The sequence below is a fragment of the Notothenia rossii genome (genome assembly GCF_949606895.1).
Source record: "Notothenia rossii genome assembly, chromosome: 9".
NCBI lineage: Eukaryota > Metazoa > Chordata > Actinopteri > Perciformes > Nototheniidae > Notothenia > Notothenia rossii.
Genome location: NC_136907.1, coordinates 22,313,506 through 22,335,538, shown reverse-complemented (window position 1 = coordinate 22,335,538; position 22,033 = coordinate 22,313,506). Strand labels below are relative to the sequence as shown.

Sequence of the window (22,033 nt, the reverse complement as noted above, 5' to 3'; positions counted from 1 at the left end):
GTGATTTTTACGTTGCTGTACCTGGACAGCTATAATGCCATTAGAAAATGAAATTCTGCATTTTTTGGTAGGTGGTATGTGTAGAAGTTTAACACAGAAAATGTAGTTTATCAAACATGTAATTGGTAAGTATGGCAGTAATTGAGGTTTTGTGAGTCAGTTAAAGAGCTTCAGAGTATGTGCAAAGGAGGTACTGGTGAGGTGTAGGTGTTGTCGATCAAAGGCAGTCAAAAATCTTGACCGCAGGACATTTATTTTGTAAGAGGGGGGACATTAAAAGGTTTAGGTGTGATGTCAGTCACCATATAATTCCGTCAATTAGTAATTGTGCCTTCTTTGAATTCTTCAGAAGTCTAATCTGCAAAAAAACAGGTCTCTGCATGTAAACAAGACATGTGCACTGTTTGCTAAGAGATGAAAATCAAACACGTTATAGCCGAGAAATTAAGGTTAAGTGGGCTTACCCTATACTGAGTGTTGACATTGGCAAAGATTTAACATTTTTGTCACAAAACTCATTGTTTTAACGAAGGCCAATTATTCCATTACTCCTTGAAATGTATAAAACTGACCTGCTTTCAAAATAGAAAATTACCATGTTTTGTTATGTAGATGCATTTTGATGTGCTGTCGATGCTTAACCTATTGACAAATACAGTGAGATTATGTTCATGTCCATTCTGTGATTTTCCTGGTTGAACACTTGTATTGTAGTAGCAGTAATTTAATAAAACTTAAACACGGCTGTAGAAAAGTAAATAGTCATACTTGATGTATGGCAGCATTGTTTCCCAATTGTCCCTTATGTACATTTTGTCAGCAAACTGAATCTAACTGACATTGAGAACTACTTAATGGAAAGGAATGGATTTTTATAAATTCCCCAAATCTGCTACCATGCACAGCTGTTGTGTGCTCCTGCTTATGAACTTATCGCTCTACCAATTAAAATTAAGTTGAGTGGAGGCTGCATACATTTAATTTACTTTGGCCCCCTGAGGCTGATGAAGGGCCTGAATCCCAATTGGACGCCTGCCAATCAAGTAGTGATCATGGTAATTATGCAACAAATCATGCCACACTAACACTGGCAGGATTCAGAGACCTTTAATATTCTTTAACGTGTCTCTGACGATAAAACCTGGGGTTCGAGCCCACTTGAAAAAAATACCTTTGTGGTAAATCCTAACAGTGGTAATAATTGGTCCTTAAATCATTTCAAGTAAAACCTATTTTAATTCATCCTACAATTTATCAACATAAATATGTATCAGTGTTTTCCTCAGGATGTTAATGCCAAGTCTGAGAACTTGGAATACACATTAAGTGTTGTAATTTAATATTAAAAAACATAATGTAATAACAGTAATTCCTTTTGCACAAAACTCCCGTTTATACCTTTTTATTGATTTTTAAACCAATGAGAAATAGGTAAACTAATAAATAATATCCATCATATATTATATTTCCTGTCTCTGCTGTGTTTGTGATATTGGTGCATACTGTATGTGGGCTCATGCTGCAGATATGCAGGAAATATGCAATCATTTTTTTTATGAAACCCGCCCAGATTGCCAGGAAATAGAATCACCCTCCATGCAGTCATTACTCCTCTCCTGATTTCTGTCATTGTTATTTCAGATGTGTCTGTCATTTGAGCCAGAAGGCAATAACCTGCAGTCTGTCCCAGAAAGTGACATCCGCGTCAACAATCAGCAACAGTGCTTCCACACAGAGCGGAAGGAAAGACTTAACAGAAATACTGAATGTAGGCACAGGCGGAAATAATTGTTGCATTTGAACCTTTTTCAAGAATCTGTGGTTTCATTTTGGGTGATTCTGACAAAGGAAAATCACTAATCTGCTTGGCGGATTCCATTTTAAAAGGCAAAGGCTACTTTTCCGTAGTGTGGGAAGAGCTATATTTATGTAATGCAGACTAGTCATAGAGAGGAGGTCTGAGTGGATGGTGGGTGTACACAGAAAAGCACATTAGTCAGTTTTTTATCCACATTTAGCACAAAGCAAATGTCCAGAAAATCTGCAAAATAAATGTTATTGAACATTAGGGCTGCAACAAACGACTAATTTGATAATCGATTAATCTATCGATTAATGAAACGATTAATCGATTATTCGGATCGTTAAGGTTTTAACTGTACTACTACTTATATCAATACTGCTTATCGATCCGGTCCTTTCAACGATAGTATTAACGGTTCTTTTGACAAGAAATAAGGTAAACTAACTCAACAAATTGTGAACAAAACTAACATTGCTTTTTATTTTAATTAAATGCATAATATTTCACATCAAAAGAAACAACAATGTTTTAACAAATCATATTAAATAATGTGATGACAGAACTGTAAACAGAATAGCTGAAACTTTAACAAAATAACTAATTCAGTTACCTCTAATCATTAACCTATGTTTTTATAACTGAGTTAACTCTGCGTGTTGCTGCTAGCATACATAACACCTGACGTGGAAAGGTTACTCAGTTGGAAGGGGCTACAGAGCTACTAGAAAGACAGCCGAACCCGGTGCATTTCTCCGTCTGAATGTGGTGCACTTTTGCTAAATGTTTAGACAAATTGCTCGTTTTACCGCCTTTATATGATAAACTGTTATTGCAATTTTGGTAACGAGCATTGTCCACATCGAGACGGATAAAGTTTAACCACACCTCGGAGCGCGTTCTCTCCGCCATCTCCTGCGTGTGTGTGTAAACTGCCCCGCCCCCTCGCAAGCAGGCGGGGGAGAGATCGCTCGTCTGAATTCGGAAGATCGAAAATACATTATAGACGCATTTTGTAGTCATATTGCATATTAGAAACTGAGTTGGCGACACTAAGACTGCGATATAATGTTTATGTAGCAATAATACATAACATATGTTTTTAAATGTCTCCTGTACCCATACAAAAGAGCGATAACGTTGGAGCTTAACGGGGTGTAGAACACATGTGATGACGTCACCAACGAATCGACGACTGAATTAGTTGCCAACTAATTTGGTAATCGATTTTAATCGATTAAGTCGATTAGTTGTTGCACCCCTATTGAACATGTTTTCTGTCTGTTATGGGAACATATTTGGGAACATCTAGATATACAGTCTGGCGTCAAGTGCCATTACAGCCATCATTGAAAACATGTGTAGTGTTGGCCTGGGAAAGATTATGGTTCCGTTAAATGTTAATAAAGTAAACATGTTTATTGTTCTTGTAGTTCCAGTAATCCAAAATTCGGCTCACAGATAGCAAATAAGCTTGACTCGGACAAAATACGTCTCATGATAGTTTGTTTTTTACTTACACAAAAAGGTATCAAATACAAACACATATTCTCTCAGTTCAAAAAACTATGTTGCTCGGTGCTTCTTTCTCCTTCTCACACCCCAATCACCAGCAGTTGCCGTTGGCTATAACGTTTCGTAATCACGTACATCTGCGGTCGTCCATGCCGTCAATTTCACATGGCTGGTTCAAATAAATGATATGATAGCACTAACAACAAAGGATTATAATATTCAAATATACATTTTAACATATGGCTCCTACATTTCCGGCCCCTAATTGGCTATGCGGGGAGCATACCAATTACTAAAAATAAACTTAAATAGGACCATATAATATAAACATAATTAAGCAACTTTACGAATTTATATTCCTTTTTTTTTTTTTACTGGAGGTCCGTTTTTGTTTCCTTTGGGGGGGGGGGGGGGGCATCACACTGCTCCGAGAAGCAGACAGAGCTTCGTGATCGGTCTCACTAAGACACTGGTCTTGGTCTTCACGCTGACGCTGCTGGCGTCTGACATGGTCTTAAGGACTCTTCCCATCACCCACGAATTACGAGGGGCTGAGTCATCCACAATTAAGATGATGTCTCCTGGCTGGAAGTTTCTCCTTGGTGTGGTCCACTTCTGGCGCTCTTGTCGGAGAGGTAGGTATTCCCTAGTCCATCTTGACCAGAACAGGTCAGCCAGATATTGTGATTGTTTCCATCTGCGTCGTGAATACTCATCCTCCTTCCTGAACACCCCTGGGGGCACGCTTGATTTAGACTTGAGTAACAACAAGTGGTTTGGTGTGAGTGCCTCAAGGTCATTGGGGTCATCAGAAATCTTTGTGACGGGGCGATCATTGATAATGGACTCAACCTCACATAGCACGGTCTGAAGGCCCTCATCATCCATGGCTTGCTGTTTGAGCACTGAATTAAGGATTTTCCTAACAGTGTGTATTTGTCTTTCCCACACTCCTCCGTAGTGGGAAGCACCTGGGGGATTGAAGATCCACTTGACTCCTTTTTGTAACATTGCATTGTGTATTTTGGACCGATTCAGCTCTTCAATGGCTTCACGTAGCTCTCTTTCTGCTCCAAAAAAATTGGTGCCGTTATCAGATCGTATCATCGCCACCTGTCCTCTTCTGCTGATAAAGCGGCGCAGAGCATTGATGCAAGAATCGGTATCAAGGGAGTAAGCCACCTCGATATGCACTGCTCTGATTGCCAGACAAGTGAAGATCATGCCATACCGTTTCACCAAGCTGCGTCCCCGCTTAATTTCAAAGGGTCCGAAGTAGTCTACTCCGACGTTGGTAAAGGGGGGTTCATCTGGCAATGCACGATCTTTGGGCAGGTCGGCCATTTTCTGCTGTCCAGCCTTGGCATGTAGTCTCCTGCACACTGTACAATCAGTTATGATCCTTCTTACTGCTGCGTTAGCCTTTGGAATCCAGTACTTCTGCCTTAACTTTGAGAGTGTATGATTCCTTCCTCCATGTCCAACTTCTCTGTGGATGTGTTGCAAAAGGAGAGTAGCGACACGTTGGTTCTTAGAGAGGATGAGGGGGCGCTTAGCCTCCTCTGGCATAGCAGAGTTGTTTAGCCGTCCACCTACTCTAAGTACGCCGTCTTCCAGAACAGGATCCAATCTGCTGAGTGGACTACTCGTCTTGACATGTGTCTGTCCTTTCTCCAAAGCTTTGATCTCCTCCAGATATGCCTGCCTTTGGCTGAAGCGAACAAGCGCTTTTTCAGCTCCAACTCCAAATGTTCCACGGGGAGCAGATCCTTGTTTAGTGTGGCTCTGTATTTCTTCATCTGCTGATTAAGAAAGGTTTCTTGATTTGCAGGGTTGTCTTCTGACTTAATACAGGCGGCTTGGAACTCTTTCCTTTTTCCACTGAGTTGTAGCAGCAGATCTTTAATCCGGAGAAACCATCCCACTGCTCTCTTCAGCTTACACCATTTTGAATAATGATCAATGAGCTTGCTCACTGTGGCAACTCCTTCGTCTATTATTGTAAGACAGACTGCAGGTGCCTTCTTTACCTCATCGTCATCTTCCAGAACATGGCTTGACAGATCTGGTCTTTCTGGCCACTCACTTTCATTTCTCCACAGGAAATGTGTATCCAGTTCTCACTTTGGATAAAACTCTCAACTTTCAGAGCTCTTGAAGCTTGATCCGCAGGGTTCACAGAGGTGTTCACATATCTCCATTGGCTTGGTGTAGTAGCCTCACGAATGATTGAGATCCTGTTTGCGACAAAAGTTTTAAAGCGCGACGTTTCGTTCTCAATATACTTCAGTACAGTAGTACTGTCTGTCCAGAAGATAGATTGCTCCAGCTTAACCTGAAGCTCTCTTCTTAGCATCTTGTCGACCTTGACGGCGACGACTGCTGCTGTCAACTCCATTCTCGGAATAGTGGTGTGTTTCAGTGGAGCGACTCTGGACTTTCCGATCAGCAAGGAAACCTTTCTTTTGCCTTGGTTGTTTGTCTGCACGATGTAGGTAGCTGTTCCATATGCATCCATGCCGGCATCGGAAAAGTGGTGGAGCTGTGCCATCTTCATCGGTTCAACCTCTGCCTGTTTGACGCATCTCTGCACATAAAACTTTGAAAGCTGCTCAAGGTCAGCCAACCACTTCATCCATTTCTGGGCCTGCCCGCTGTCTATCTTCTATCATCCCAACCTCTCTTTTCCCTGCAAAGGTCTCTCAGAAGGAGCTTCGCTGGCAGTACCAATGGGGCCAGGAACCCGAGGGGGTCGTAAATGGAGCTAACGATGGACAGGATTCCTCGTCTTGTAGCTGGTTTGTCCTGTGATTGTACTTTGAACCTGAAGGTGTCTGATTCAGTGCACCACTGAGTACCAAGGGCTCTTTCCATAGGAAGCTGCTTATGGTTCAGGTCAAGATCTTTGACTTCCGTTGTTCTGTCTTCTTTAGGGATGGACGACAGGACGGCCCTACTGTTGCCGACCCACTTTGTCAGCCTGAAGCCTCCACTGGCGCACAGATATCTGAGGTCCCTGGCCAAAGCAACAGCATGATCTTCTGAATCCACAGACTTTAAACAGTCATCCACATAAAAAGTTTCTGAGAACCATTTCCACCACCTCGGGTGTTGTTTTGCCTCCTCCATCTTGTGCTGTTCTTCTTAGTGCATATGATGCACAGCTGGGAGACGATGTAGCCCCGAACAGGTGCACTGTCATTCGGTAGTCTTTCATCGGTTCATTCAGATCACCATCCTGCCACCATAGGAAACGCAGAAGAACAGCATCTTGGTCAGGGACTTTGACCTGGTAGAACATCGCCTCAATATCGGCCATCAAAGCAATAGGCTCTTCTCTGAACCTCAGAAGGACACCAACAAGGGAGTTTGTGAGGTCAGGTCCTTGTAGCAGCTGATCGTTAAGTGAGGTTCCTTGATATGTGGAGGTGCAGTCGAACACTACTCTTATCTTGTTTTTCTTTGGGTGGTAGAGACCGTGATGAGGTATGTACCACACACGTCCGTCTTCTCGGCTTAACTGTTCTATGGGAATTTTGACATTGTAGCCTTTTCCAATTATACCCGTCATGAAGTCCTTGTAATCTTTGTACAGGTCCGGGTTTTTTGCTGAGCTTTCTTTGGAGACTTGAGGCACGTTGCTCTGCCATGCAGCGGTTGTCTGGCATTTTAGCTGTCTCGTTTCGCAGTGGTAAGCCAATGCAGTAGTGCCCATCCCTTAACTCTGCAGATTTTACCACTGACCGCATGAACTGATGATCCTCCTGGGACATCTCTTCTTTGTCTTCACAGCTGAGTTCTGAGAAGTCTGTGTTATATTGCTTGATCAACAGTTCCTCTATGGTAGCTATGGAGATGTGGTTGGCTGTAATGTGGCTCACAACTCCATCCGCTGCCTTGCTGCCATCATCTGTCTTCTTCGGCCCATTCACTACCCATCCAAGGGCAGTCTTAACTGCATAGGGCCCGTCTCCGATGCTGTTTATCACCTATCATGGCTCCAAAGCTTTAGGGGTATTGGTTCCTATAAGCATGGTGACTTCTCCTTTTATCTTTGGGATTTTCATCTCCTTCAGATATGGCCACTTCTTTAGGTCTTCCTGCAGGGGGATGTTTCCTTTCTTGACCGGTATATCTTTACATGTAAAGACCTTAGGGAGTTCAATGTACTTCCTTTCTTCAAGTCCACACACTTCCAGGTCCGACAAGATACAACTTTGGGCTGGCTTCTCCTGACCCATAGTTCGGAGTAGGATCGTAGTTTTCTTGCCTCGAACGTTCAGCTGTGTCTTCAGTGATTCAGTGCAGAAAGTCGCCGTACTTCCTGGATCCATGAAGGCATACGTTTCCACAACCTTCTCACTTTTACTGGACTTGACTTTTACCGGTACAATAGCCAGTACACATTCTCCGGCCCCAGTGTATCCACATGTTTCCTGCGTCAGTGACACGAGACCATTTGAGATGTTCTCATCTGGCTTTCTAAATGTAGCACTGTCCTACTCAACATGCAAAATTCCTGGGTGTCTTAGGGAGCAGACTTGACAGGTCATCCTTTTATTGCAGTTTCTGCTAAGGTGTCCCTGTGTAAGACATCCAAAACAGAGGCCTTTAGCTTTCAGAAACTCAATCATGTCTTTCGGTTGTTGCTCTTTGATGATTCTGCAGGAATCGAGTGTGTGGTCTTTATGGCAGAATAAACAGGGTTTTTGAAAAGCATTGACAGGCTTTGCGGTTGAGGGGCTGTACTTTAAGTTTGAGGGCGGTGTTTTCTCTTCACTCATTGGAGCAACAGCTGTGGCAAAACTGCTTCCCCTTTGCCAGCCTGACTTCCAAGCTTTAGAGTCTGTGGCGGTGGCTTTGACTTTTCCCTCCGTAGTTGTCCTGGTATCATGCATGCTTCCAAAGAGGGGGTCGTTAGCCATTTGTGATTGTCTGTATATATAGGTCACTAGGTCTGTAAACCTTGCTCTTCGTCCCTTTTTCTCTTGAACCTCGAAAGCAGCACTCTTCCATCTTTCTTTCACTTTGTATGGGAGCTTTGAGGCGACGACTCATGTTATCTGGGTTGTTCATTTCGTCCATATACTCTATGGCCTCCATGGCATTACGGCACGTAATCAGGAAAAGGGCATAGGTATTCAGAGCTTTTCCGTCTTTAGATCTGATCTGTGGCCACTTTAGAGCTTTATCCATATAGGCGGTAGCAATTTTAAGTTCCTCACCGTAATGTTCCTGGAGTAGAGCCCTGGCTTCTTTGTAGCCTCTCTGTGGTGCCATGTGCTCACAACTGCGGACAAGCTCTTGAGGTTCCCCTCCGGTGAACTGTTCCAAGTAGTACAATTTATCGCTGCTGCTCTCTGCCTTGCTGTCGATTACATGGTTGAAGGCTCTTATAAAGGACTTGTAGGTGAGCGGGTCTCCCTTGAACACAGGCAAGTCTTGTTTAGGAAGACAAGACAGGTTATGCTGCCTTACTAGCATCTCAGTAATCTGACTTTGAAGCTGCATCACATCGTAGCTGTCCCTCTCCTCCCCTCTACGGTGACCTTCTCTGGGGCCCGGTCCGTGTGCTGCATCAGAAGCTCCATCCTGCTTGTCCATCCACATGCTTGACTCTGTTGGACGTGGTTTGACAGTTCCTTTTAGTAGGTGTGCTGAGGCAAGTTTCTCACCATATTTAGCTGGTTTTGAAGCAGTTCTGGATCCGGTGCCAGATGTTTCTGACTTGCCATGACGTTGGCTGCGTTTGAGGTAGCTGCTCATACCATCCTTATGGTCTTCATACCCTTCAAGCACCTTTAACTTTGCATCACATTCAGCTACAGCTGCCTCCAACTCTAATTGTTCTCTTTGAGCTTTGAGCTGCTGGAGCTGCTTTGCTTGCTGCTGGAGCTGCTTTGCTTGCTGCTGTATTAGAGAGGCTTCTTCTTCCTCAAGAGCCTGCTTCTTCTTTAAGGATGCTGCTCGAGCTAGCAGTACTGCCTTTTCAGCCTCCGCCCTCCTGCGAGCAGAAGAAACGGTAGAGGAAGCCACTGTATGGTTACTGGCTCTGGAGGCGCTGTCTTCAGGCCTGATATCATCTACTTCAGACGAGCAGGCTTCCTCTCCACGGTCCTCTTTTGTGCCTTCGCGTACTCCTTTAATCCATTTTTCAGTTACAGTATGCGTACAAACTGTTCAATGTTTGCTGACTTGGGATTAAACCAGTGTTGCTGGTCTTCAGACGCCTCCTCTTCAGGTAAGAGAGTTACATACGCCTTGTTAATGTCATTAAGCTCTCCATATAATTTAGCAAAGTCATTCAGAATTTCTTCTTCCACTTTATCCACATTGCTATCATTTTCTTTAAGACGTTTCAGCTCATTAACCTTCTTGGTGAGCTGGCCCACCTTTGCTCTCCTTAAATCCATTCAGCCTGTGGAGCCCCTCCTCTTTGGCCTTTTCCGTGGGCTTTGGCTCCCTCTTGTGGCTCCTTTCGGTTAGTTCTTCCATGGCTCTTTCAAATTAAACTTACTACAGTGCTTAAATTCAACTAAAGGTGTCCAACAGTAAACGCTTCGTTTTTATAGAAAATGTCTTTGTTGCACTGTCTTCCTTAAAGAACAACTTAGTTAAATGTCTTTTACAAACGAAAAGCAAAAGGTAATCAGCTGGTAGTTGGAATCAGCTGATCCATTCAGACTGCCTCTTCTGTCGGAGAGTAGCGATCTCCCATCCGTCTTCAAACATTAACATAACAACAGGCCACTTCACCGTCTTTGTTCCTCGGATGTCCCACTTAATGTGCCGATCTCCGTGTGTGGAAGAGCAGTCTTTATCTTCACCTTTCATGCGACGCCGTCACTGGAATCCCTCCTTCATAGCTCGGCTTCTCCAGAGCGAAGTCTTTTGACAAATGTAGTTCCATTAACCCAAAATTCGGCTCACAGATAGCAAATAAGCTTGACTCGGACAAAATACGTCTCAGGATAGTTTGTTTTTTACTTACACAAAAAGGTATCAAATACAAACATATTCTCTCAGTTCAAAAAACTATGTTGCTGGGTGCTTCTTTCTCCTTCTCACACCCCAATCACCAGCAGCTGCCGTTGGCTATAACGTCTCGTAATCACGTACAGCTGCGGTCGTCTATGCCGTCAATTTCACACGGCTGGTTCAAATAAATGATATGATGAGCACTAATAACAAAGGATTATAATATTCAAATATACATTTTAACATATGGCTCCTACAGTTCTTATGTGTGCCTTTTATCTATTTGTGTAATATTATATTTTATTATAATGTTAAGTTCATTGTGAAGCACTTTGGCAAACCCTCTGTTTTTAAAATGTGCTATATAAATAAAGTGGATTGGATTGGATGTTATGTACTAAACCAAGAACATGATCTTTGCCAAAAGTTGATCAGGTGCTGGGAGTTGTCTAAACATAACCGCAAGAAAGCTTGTTACATTTTCAAAAGAGCTGCATTAGTGATTGAATTGTCAATTAACAGAAAATAATGATAATAGTTGCCGTTTTCAGCTCTTTTAATGAGGTCATGTTTATCTCTCCCCCCTCCCCACACACTCAAATCCAGCACAGGACACTTTTTTTGTTACGCTGCATACATGCCAACCTTTCCAAATCCAAAAGAAGTAGATTTGCGCATGGCAAATGTGCACGCCCAAATTAGGTAATCAGAAGAAATGGAACCCCAGTAATTACATGTATAAACCATGTATTTAACATATATTGCATCATTTTATGCATTTTTCAGAAAAAGTGGTAGTTTGGTAAACAGTGACATCAACGACATGTCTGGTCTGTAAAATGCCCGAAAAGTAAAAGAATGGGAGATAAATATCCCAAAGTCTCCAGATTTTATTATATTTTTAATGTGTTTCTGGTCCTCTTTCAGTTGAGACGGTGTACTGTAGATGAAGGATGTGTCAGGATGTAGAACTCTTGTGTGAACATTGGATAAAGCCAGGTTCATATTCTTGTTTCATGTTGTTGACATATTAGAGTCAAAGGTTTGCACAGAGCGAAATATCTTTGTGTTGCGCCATAAATCAGAAAATACTGCATTAAAAAAGTCATTTCCTGCATGTTTCTACTGATGAAGTGTGATATAAATAATGTACAGGATTTCAGATTGCTGAAGTTCACTAAACAGAGACATTAACGACATGTTTGGTGTTGAAAATGTCAGAAAAAGTGAAAGAATGGGAGATAAATATCCCTAAATCTCAAAATGTTATTATATTTTGTGTGTGTTTGTGGTCCTCTTTCAGTTGAGACACTGTAGGTGAAGGATGCTTCAGGAAAAGACCAAACACTGGATGTCTTTCAGTCGCCAACATGTGTTTTCAAGACACTGATATTAACGGGGAAATCCTGCAGGACCCAAATGCCTCGTCTCTGTTCCCTCACTCATTTGGGAATGATTACCCATCGACCCCTGGGGTGCAGACGAAAGGCAGTGTTACCTCCGGTCTTCACGTTGTTTTTCTCTCAGAAACAGAGGACTGCCTGTATGATGCGATCACAGACACGTTGCAAACGGTGTCCGCCAAAAGTCGAGTCCAGTGTCTATGGAGTGTCATTTTTATTTGTTATAGTTTGGGAAGATTGAAAATCGGTAGGGAAAGCCAGCTAAGTCAGTAGGCGGTAGAAACATGTCAAAAGCGGTAGACTACCGCCCAAATCGGTAGGGTTGGCAGGTATGACGCTGCTATGGACAATCTGCAATAAATGCACATTTTATGGACAATATTGCACCAAAAATATTGATATTGAAGTTCTACAGTTGGACATTATTTAAAGCTGCATGTCATTATTCCTCCAGACGAAAAGTCTCTATAAGCTCTCACTTGTTATAATATTTCACTAATGTTACAGGGTTAATCTCTGGCCTTACATAAACCGCTGTTGTTTATCGTTCTGCAGCCCATTTACAAGCTGCCATGTTAATACTGGGTTGTGTTTAGCTCGGAGCTCTCACTGGCTCCAGTTCAAAAGTACATCTTAAACACATCCAGGGTTGGCAGCTGTAGTCCGCATGACTCAACCAAACACTTTCATTGTTACTTTACGTGACAGCTGAGATATGTTTAAACATAAAAATGCTTACAGGGTTTGCAAAGCTTTTAAGTGTATATCACCTTGATGCAAACACCTGAAATTACTATTACTGGCTCACATCCAGATTGAACCGACCTCTGAGCAGCTACCGGCAATCAAAGCAACAGCAGCACTGCTTGGAAAATAGATCATAAAGTCTTGGAAGCACTTTAAGAAGCACCACAAGTCACTTTCATTTCCAAGTTTCTTACAAGGCAACACATGCCTTGGACTAACAACTAAGCAACAAGATGGAGGGACAAACAAAATCAAAAGATCTGTTAATATCATGTGACATTGCTCAATTGTATACTCAATTCTGATTGGCCATTTTGGACATTTGGAAAGGACACCGTTGCTGAGGACGCTCTGATCAAGGCAGATTATGTGCAATCATATTGATCCACAACTTCAGCTGTGGCCAAAAAAACAGATTAGTTTTCCTCTTTCAGAAAAACACCAAAAACATGGAAATGTTTGAAGATTTGCTTTTATATTTTTTAAGAGCATGAAACTTAAGATTCAGGATGTCTACACAGCCCCCAGTAAAGACAATAGAAGTGAACAAGAACAACAAGAAGATGAGACAAATAAATTAAAGGAACTAAAAGGAACAAGGTATGAGCTCTAGAGGTGTTTAAAAACTGGTTAATTGAAAAGAAAATGTGAACAGACAAACCTCGACCAGAGCCGTTTTCATTTTAGGGGGACCTATTATGCAAAATCAAATTGTTCATGTCTTTTATATACATAAACATATGTCCCCTCTTTGTAAAGAGATTCTGAAAGTTTCAGGAAAAAAGATTGGCTCACTTTTCGTCCCGATCTATTTATATAAAAAACCTGTCTGAAAATGAGCAGATCAGATTTTGGCCACTTTATGTCATAACGATGTTTTTGCTTGTGTAACCATTAGCCAATCACCAACCAAGGTAACTCCCCACCCACCTTATCACCTGAATCTCCTCCTAAAGCACCATTGTGTTCTTTTTAACCAAATATCTCTCAGAGGGGCGTGGCTCCTTATTCTAAAAGCTACAGATGCAGAATCAGCACTTTTGAAACAGGGCTGAAACAGAGGGGATTATGGGATGCTGCAATGCATGATCTTTTTGGTATTTCGAGCAAAACACTTCAGAGACATGTTTTATATATATCTGAGACCTATAATAAAGTAATGAAAAACAGTATAAAAACCAGCCATAACAATTCAGTAGAACTGATACATTTTTCTCGGTGGAAGCAAAACGATCCTTTATCACTGAATCAATTTGTTGTGTCAAATTATTGATTTAGTCGGTGTGTAATTTGTGGGATAATATTTAATTAAAGCTGCATGCAGCATTGTCGCCGTGGCACTATTTTTCCTGCCTAATGAGGCCACACCCACATTAAATAATTACGATACTTCAGATCTCAGTGATATTCTGCTAATCAGGGTTTGAGATGCAGATTTGGGGTCAGCATGAAAATGCTTTGGTTGTCCCATTCCCCAACACAGATTAAACATATCCACTCAAATGTATGATGATTGGATAAATTGTTGATGAGTATTTCCAGGCCCCGCCTTTTGTAAAGACGTTTTGAGTCCAAACTGCAAACGTTTTAGTAATTTAGCAGTTTCTCACATAAGGTAAATAGTAAAAAATCTAAGTAGGCGAGTCAAATAGTCATTTTACCGAAAGGAGCCCCTATGGGAGGATTAACACACTACGTAAAGCTTTGCAATACAAACTGAGAGGCTTGATTCAAACTGAGAGACGAGTTGCTGCATGGAATAAAAAACAAGAACTCACATAATGTTTGTCATCATCCTCATTGTAGGCAAGTTTAACCACACCGTAGGAGCCCTGCAATGCAGTAAACACATATTAAGATGTGGGTATATTTGTTCACAGTAAAACATTACTAAACGAAAATGCAATGTTATTTTTCATGCTCCAGATTAGAAACCACATAAATCATTACTTTGAGAAGCGGCGACGGCGGCGGCAACCACACACACACACACACACACACACACACACACACACACACACACACACACACACACACACACACACACACACACACACACACACACACACACACACACACACACACACACACACACACACACACACACACACACACACACACACACACACACACACACACACACACACACACACACACACACACACACACACACACACACACACACACACACACACACACACACACACACACATTAAACAAAGTTTGCGCGTTATATAACTTTTCATGTCTTGCTTGGCCAAATTTGCCAGCTGGCTGATGGTAACTGAATGGAAGTAACTCATAGACACACAAAAATCAATTTGTTTGCTTTAGAGTGTGAAATCCTCCAAATTAAGATTTTTAAAAACGGATCAAATCAGAAGCAATTCAGTGTTCAAGGATTCACTCTGTTTAAAAATAGAGAATAGGACATCACTGATTAATTTCTAAACACAGATATGATCAAGTGTACATATAGATATCAATCTGATGTTTGTCCTTTTTTTTAAATTAAATATCAACTACATTAATATCAAACAATACTGCTGCTGTATATAGGCCATATATCTGCTGTTTGGTCATCTAAAAACACATTGTGTCTTGCCTTATTGTGTAAAAAGATTTGCTCTTTTCAGTTATCCAGTTTTTTCAATTTCCATCTCTTTTGCTGCCACAGTGAATTCCCTGCAGAGTTTATCTCCAAGCGTCACTTTTTGAAATGCAAAACCCTGAGTCGTTCTGGTGTGCTGTCAGATTTAGTAATGCCGCCGCTCAGTGTCTTCTATGGAGTTTGAAATGGTCTAGCACGCCACATGAATTCTACAGCACTCTTTGAATGTTGTGCTTTTTATTTCATCCTCCTTACGATATCAAATCTAGTGATTTTGTCACACAGTTTGTTTTTGATGGCCATGCTGGCCATGGTGAGGCTCTTGATGATAGTCGGTCTGTCCACTTTTGTCCAGATGGAAATATCTCCTTTGGATGGATTGTTGTACTCTTTCTGTACAGCTATTCATAGTCCCCTGATGATGAATCCTAATAGCTCTGGTGATCCTCTGACTACTTATTTAGCACTATAGTGAAGTTTCCTTTAGCTTCACCTTTACTTTCAGTGGTACATTTCAAAACCCCAGTGAGCATGTCAGTCTGGGTCAAATTGATCTCAATAAGAAATTGTACAGCCATTGTGACGAAGAGACAGCTGAGCCATAAGGCAAAGCACTCAATCTAACGGTCCATCTTCGTTCCTTCCCTCACCTATTGTCAGGAAGGATGGGTCCTGACCAAGAGGATGGGATTGTGAATACTAGCGGCTGTAATGGGTTTCCTCCAGAGGGTGGCTGGAATCTCCCTCAGGGATAAGGCGAGAAGTTTAGTCATCCCTGAGCCAGTTGAGGTGGTAAGGCACCTGGTAACGATGCCACCTAGCTATCTTCCTAGACAGGTGTTCCAGGCACGTTCAGCTGGGAGGAGGCAGACGGGCAGACCCAGGACCAGGTGGGGGGATTATACTGTATCTCCAGGTTGGCCTGGGAGCGCTTTGGAATCCCCCCCAGTCGTGGCATGGGAAAGGGGAAGTTTGGGGCACTGATGGAACTGCTTCCCCCACGACAAGACTCCAGGATAAGTGGTGAGCATTAAAGGGGATTTTAATAACAATTTGTTTTTCTTCTTTTAATTGTCATGTAGATAACGATCAGACTAACCTTTGTATGAACATTTCATAAATATAAATAATTGAAATCAACAGTTTCCACGTTGACAGAGTTTGATAAGAAGGATTTTTACTATAGTAATTTTCATCTCATTAGTTCCAAATAATAAAAAAAACAAGTGTAAATGAATCCGCTAGCATTACAGTTGACAGCTAACATGCTATGATTATTGTGTTTCTAACCAAATTAATTTCTAAATAAGGGCAAAGGGTCAATCTTCTCTTTTCTTAAACCACTCCTAATTCAGCAAAAAAGGAGAAAACTCACCTTTCCAATCTCACTCTTCAGCTTGTACTGGTTCAACTGGATACAGTCCTGTAAGGGGGACAGAAAAGATGGGGGACATGAGGAACTAAATCATCAACATAAACATGACAGGCACTTTGATCATCCAAAGCAAAGAGAAACAGGGCTGCTTTTGGTACGGGAACAAAGCGTCTCCGCTGTCTGTGTGTGTATACGAGCTGAGAGTCATTTATTTCAGAGATGTAGGTAACGATGCAGTCTGTAGTTTCTGTTTACTGTCTGCAAATCCATTAGAGTGCTACTGCTTAAATGGCTGATTTGCAGTTCCATAGCAACCGCTGCTACATCACAGAGTCAGCCAGGGGCATGGCGGAGAGGAGCAGACCACAGCAGGACGTGGGAAGGGGGGGGGGGGCAATTCAGAGGCATGGGGTGCACACAGACAGCAGAGTCAATGAGCAGAAAGTAAGCAGAGAACATTAGGGATGCACGATATGGATTTGCAGATAACATAACAAATAATTTTGGCCTTTAGAGTAAGAAATGCTAGGGTGAATTATTAAATATCTTATGGGCTTAACAAAATCTAACTGAACTATATGTCTCTATATGATGCATAAAAAAGCTTGTATTTCAAATTGCAAATTGAGTCATCTTCTTTTGTATCTGTGAAAACGTACATATCGACGACGACATGTTCGGCTCACCAGTCAACAAGATTTAGGGCTGTCCTTGACAAAAGATTTTCCTAGTAGATTAGTAATGGTCAATTCAAGCAATTAGTCTACTAGTCGTTGCACTTTTATGATTATTAATATTGTATGTTTTTGGCTTCACAAAATGGTTTCAGTTCCAGGGCTGAGAATGAACATTATAAGTAACATTATGGTTGATTGTGCTACATGTAATTATTTGTACATATAATTAGATATATTTCCACGCTCAAAATGATCATACCTTTTGTATTTCCTGCCCAAAAGCTCCAGAATGAAGTCTGATGAGATTTTGGCTGACACTACAAAAGTATTGAAAAATTGCTGGACTAAGATTTTTTTAGCCGGCTAACGTTTAGGAGACTATTTGGTGCGGCCATAGCCTGCTTTTTCATCTCCTTTTTTTTTAATTACTTGTTTTAAACTGGGCAATCTAGCTTGAATCTCCCTAAACATATAGATTTTAAACTCATATCAGTGGCAAAACAATGTTAAATTGGTAAGCTTTGTCCTAAAAAGAAAACATGTGGATGTAACCTCTTCGTAAACACCAACCTTTTTGATATACAACTATCATTTAATTACATATTTGTTTCCAAGTAATTGTACCTGGTAATAATTACATTTAACTAGTCTCTCCCCAATAGTCTACTGTGCTTTTAAAGTCAATTAAAACGAATTTGGTTATCTATTAATTTTTGGAATAATACATAATGATATACATTTAACATTATTGGCAAACACTTTATTCCCTGGAATATATATCATGTACTGCAGTTAAAACAAAGGGGATAAAGCTGTGGAGAAAATGTATTGAAAGCAGTTACAGTTAGTGGCCTGAGGCTTGATACAGGGAAACGTTAACAGGATCAGAGTTATAAGAACACAGATGTAATAAACACACCGATTGAAAGTACTGTATGGTGCAGGACTTCGGTTTCCACTAGGCAAGGTATTTTAGAAAATATGACATTATGTAGTGGGTTACATAAGTCTCTGGTTATGTAGCTTGTACTGAGCGTGGCTGTGCTGTGGGAGATGCAAGGATCGTGCATTTGAGGGTTATGCACTGTGGGCTATAATGGTGTGAAGTACTGTGGGCAGGGATTATGAGAAAGGGTTGGAGATGAAAAAGAGGACAGCGCTTTGGTAGGTGGAGGCTTTGTAGCTGTGGAACCTTTTCTTAAAGAATGCTTTGATTGGTTGAAAAGAGATAAAGAGAATGTAGAAAAATAGGTCGGCAAAGGATAAAGGGAAAGTCAAATGAGGAGAAGCCAAAGAAAAGAGCAGTGGGGATTGTCTGAGAGGACTTCTATTGGGTTCACATTTTGCCAGCACATGCTCAGCGTCCACTGCAGTTAATACTCTGTCTGTCAGGCCTGATGGATAAAGAGGCCATGCAGAAAGCCTTAAATACATCTGCCACACATGCACATGGATAAATGCTCCACAGGGCTCAGATAAATCTTTAGAGGGCTTTTTCGGTCACACTGTTATGTTGGACTATTGCTTGGATAACCAGCGCTGTCTTTCCTCAGTGAGAAACCTTTCCACATCCCACCCTGCATCCATTACTGAAACCTCTGATCAATATCAGTGCATAACAAATGCATCACTGCCACTGTGGTGTTCAAAAATCAATGGCCATTAATTTCCTTCTTATGATGAATGATGAGGATACCTGCCTCAGGATGTATATGTGATAAAAAAAGGAATTTGTGTTGGATAATATTTAAAACCTGTTCAGTACAGTATGTGTAAAATCCTTTCCTAAACCTTTCATTTTAAATATTTTTTTACAGAGCGGTATCCTGGCTGTAGCAAAGTGAGAGCCTTGCAGAATAAGATGGTTTATTTCCTTGGGTTGGGTTGAGGAACTAAAATAAGATTTTTCTTTAAGATGAAATACCAAATGAACAGATATTTAGTTCTGTATCAGTGTCCAGAATACATGACAATGTCAGGATAAGCACATCATTTACTCTACTAATGAACTGTGACACTAACATTAATATTTGCTTGAGGGGCTGCCAAAGTTAGTAATTTTCAATTGCATCTGCTGCTGCTAATTTATTGTACACTTAGTCAGATGTAACAGATACAATTGTAAACTTTTTGTGGCTGAACTTTTTCAAAGACATTTCGGGTAGAGACATTTTTATATTCAAGTTTAACACTTACAGTTCACACAGTTAAATGTTCCAATATTGTCACGGTCATTTCTATTCCATTCCCTTTGGATGATGTCAGGCCATTAAATAGCTTTTAAAAGTGGTTTTCAATTGCTACACATCATGAGGGTTCAGTTCACCATCATATATTAATATTGTTGAGTGGAGGATTGTCTGGTTAAACAAACAGGACTTTCACCCAGGAGACCAGAGTGGTGTCGCTTGTGTGAAACCAAAAACTCAACATTATATTCAAGGTACAGTTATTTAAAATGACGTAGCCTATGTAAGCAAAGTCACATAACACAACTAATCCATGTAACAAACTTAGGCTAGTACGTTTATTTATTTTTGAACCAATACGTGGTGTGTTTCCTAAAGCTATCCATATAGTTTTGCCACATAAACTTAAAATGACTGAAAATAACTTAAAAAATTGCGACACTTTCATTGCATCCTAATTCCTGCCTATGAGACTTCCACCCAAGAAGAGAACGAATGTCCTATGTGAAACCAAAAGTCAACGTTACGTTTTTTTTGTTGATTTAGGGATGTAACAATGCACCGTGAACCGGTTAAAAATCGGTACAGATGAGTTAAGATTAAAATCGGTTGAGCTAAAAAATGAATCGCGACGCAATTCTTTAAACGGCACAGGACGTGATCTCATTTTGATTTGATTTGATTAGCTGGAACAACAGTCTGGACATTATTGAACGCTATCTAGAACAACAACTTGTCGTGGCAGCTGCTCTCCTCAGTGCAAACGTCCAACGAAATGCCCGTGAAATCGACACACTGGATAACTCGGACATCCGTGACGCCGAGGAAGATGGGCGTAATTTCCACTGGGGACAGGGGAATTTCAAATGTATTTTTATTATTACTTTTTAAGGCAAGCCGTCATCGCCACGGAGGAGCACACATCCTCTGTGTGTGTGTGTGTGTGTGTGTGTGTGTGTGTGTGTGTGTGTGTGTGTGTGTGTGTGTGGCATGAGCGCCTTTTTTGAGAGTGAGCGAGCGAGAGAGGGAGAGAGAGAGAGCGAGCGTGCACCAGTTACGGGGATTGTTGTTGTTATTAGCATAGATATATATAAACACTAGATGGCTCAAGGGGGAGTCGCCAGCGTAGCTCACTGGCGGCCATCTTGCCACAGTCAACAACTACTGCTGCTACAGCTGTTGTAAGGTGAGTGATCTGCACAAAAATACTCTTAACTCGCTGAACTCTTGACTGATTTACAAACGGTTTGGTTTATTATAAATGTTAATAGCATGGCTATGATACAGGAGACAACAAGACATGTTGAAAAAAAACAGTTCATGATTATAATTATAAGTATGCTGTATCATAACTACATCTTTGATGTTTATAACAAACCAAACCATTTGAAAATTGGTTGAAAATTGAGCAATCTACGGTTATTTCAATAGTGCACCGTAGAAATAATGTTATGAATGAGCGAGCTGCCTGTGGCAAGATGGCCGCCATGTGGCAACGTCGGTCTCCATTGGCCAGCAGCGCGGGTGAGTCATCTAGTGTTTATATACAGGGGTGCACATAACTGGTACGCAGGTACGCATGCGCGGCAACAATCTGAAATGCGTACCGTCACTTGTGTCACAAAGCGCATTTGCGTACCGATGTATATGTGAAGCTTTTCCAGAAGGCGGTTAGATCATCGGACGACGGAGTTGGTCTCCGTGTGCACAGACAAGGCTGCTGTTAACGTCGGCCTGTACAGCAGCACTGCGCTAAAACAGCTGATCACAACGTTCACACGCTCTGTGGTCACAAAGCTCTGCACTCTACTACTACTCTACTACTACTACCCCCCCCCCCGTTGACATTCGCGATACAGGGGGCTTCATCATACTCCACTAGCACCCCCACCCGCTGATATTCGCGATACAGAGGGCTTCATGGGAACTTTGAGGGCAGCCGGAAGTTGGAGTACCAAACACTGACTCCAGGTACTCATCTGAGTACATCACTGAGAAAGTTGTGTGCACCCCTGTTTATATATATCTATGGTTATTAGCATCTGGTGCTAGCTGCGCTAACGGGTATAAAGAGCTGTTTCTATAACAAGGTGGAGGGAGAGCTCTCTCCTGTCTGACTGAGAGGCTGATAACTAGCTCAGTGAGGTAAAGGACTCCCTGAGTGTTTAGATAACACTTTGACTTTAGTCTAAAGTTATCTCAGTGGGTCTCAAATAGTTTGGTCATCTATGTAAACAAATAATTCCAATGCACACCTTTATCTATTTAATATAGTTGTAAAAAACAAGGTAAGAAATAATTCCAATGTGTACTAAGTGACAGTAAATAAATAAACATAAAGTTTAAAATGGGAGTGATTAGTAAGATATCCATAAATAAAAATAAATGTGTCATTTTGATGTGAGATTTGTTTTCAAAATCCAATTATGTATATTTTTGTTATTTAAGATAAAATACAGTTGCACAGTTTCAGTTGCACTTTTGATGAGAACATGTACGTCGTTTTGTACAGTTTATATAAATACAGAAATATTTTTCAGTCATAATTTGTCCGCAGCTCATTCTGTTAAAATCGTGAATCGTATCGAATCGTCAGTTGAGTGTATCCCTATGATTTGGAATATGTAAGCAAAAGTGTGTAACTAACAGAATTACGTAACCCTTCCACTTAGCTTTGAGCCTAAACCTCAGTACTGGAAATGTAACCTTGCATGTCTTTCATAACGTTGGATGTGTG

The 22,033-nt window shown here is 41.2% G+C and overlaps 1 protein-coding gene across 6 annotated transcripts in view; it reads right to left on the bottom strand.

The window, feature by feature from the left end:
• Nucleotides 1-22,033, bottom strand: part of camkk1a (calcium/calmodulin-dependent protein kinase kinase 1, alpha a) — a 92,208-nt gene that overhangs the window by 27,705 nt on the left and 42,470 nt on the right. For 5 of the 6 annotated variants that reach the window (XR_013802975.1, XM_079652336.1, XM_079652339.1 and 2 more), the window contains exons 3-4: nt 16,431-16,478; nt 14,223-14,276 (exon numbers count right to left, since the gene is read on the bottom strand). Coding sequence is in view for 5 of the 6 variants with exons in the window: in XM_079652336.1 (XP_079508462.1) it covers nt 14,223-14,276; nt 16,431-16,478 (102 nt within the window). In the remaining variant the exon portion in view is untranslated. The remainder of the gene's footprint in view (nt 1-14,222; nt 14,277-16,430; nt 16,479-22,033) is intronic. The other variant, XM_079652340.1, reaches the window with a different exon arrangement.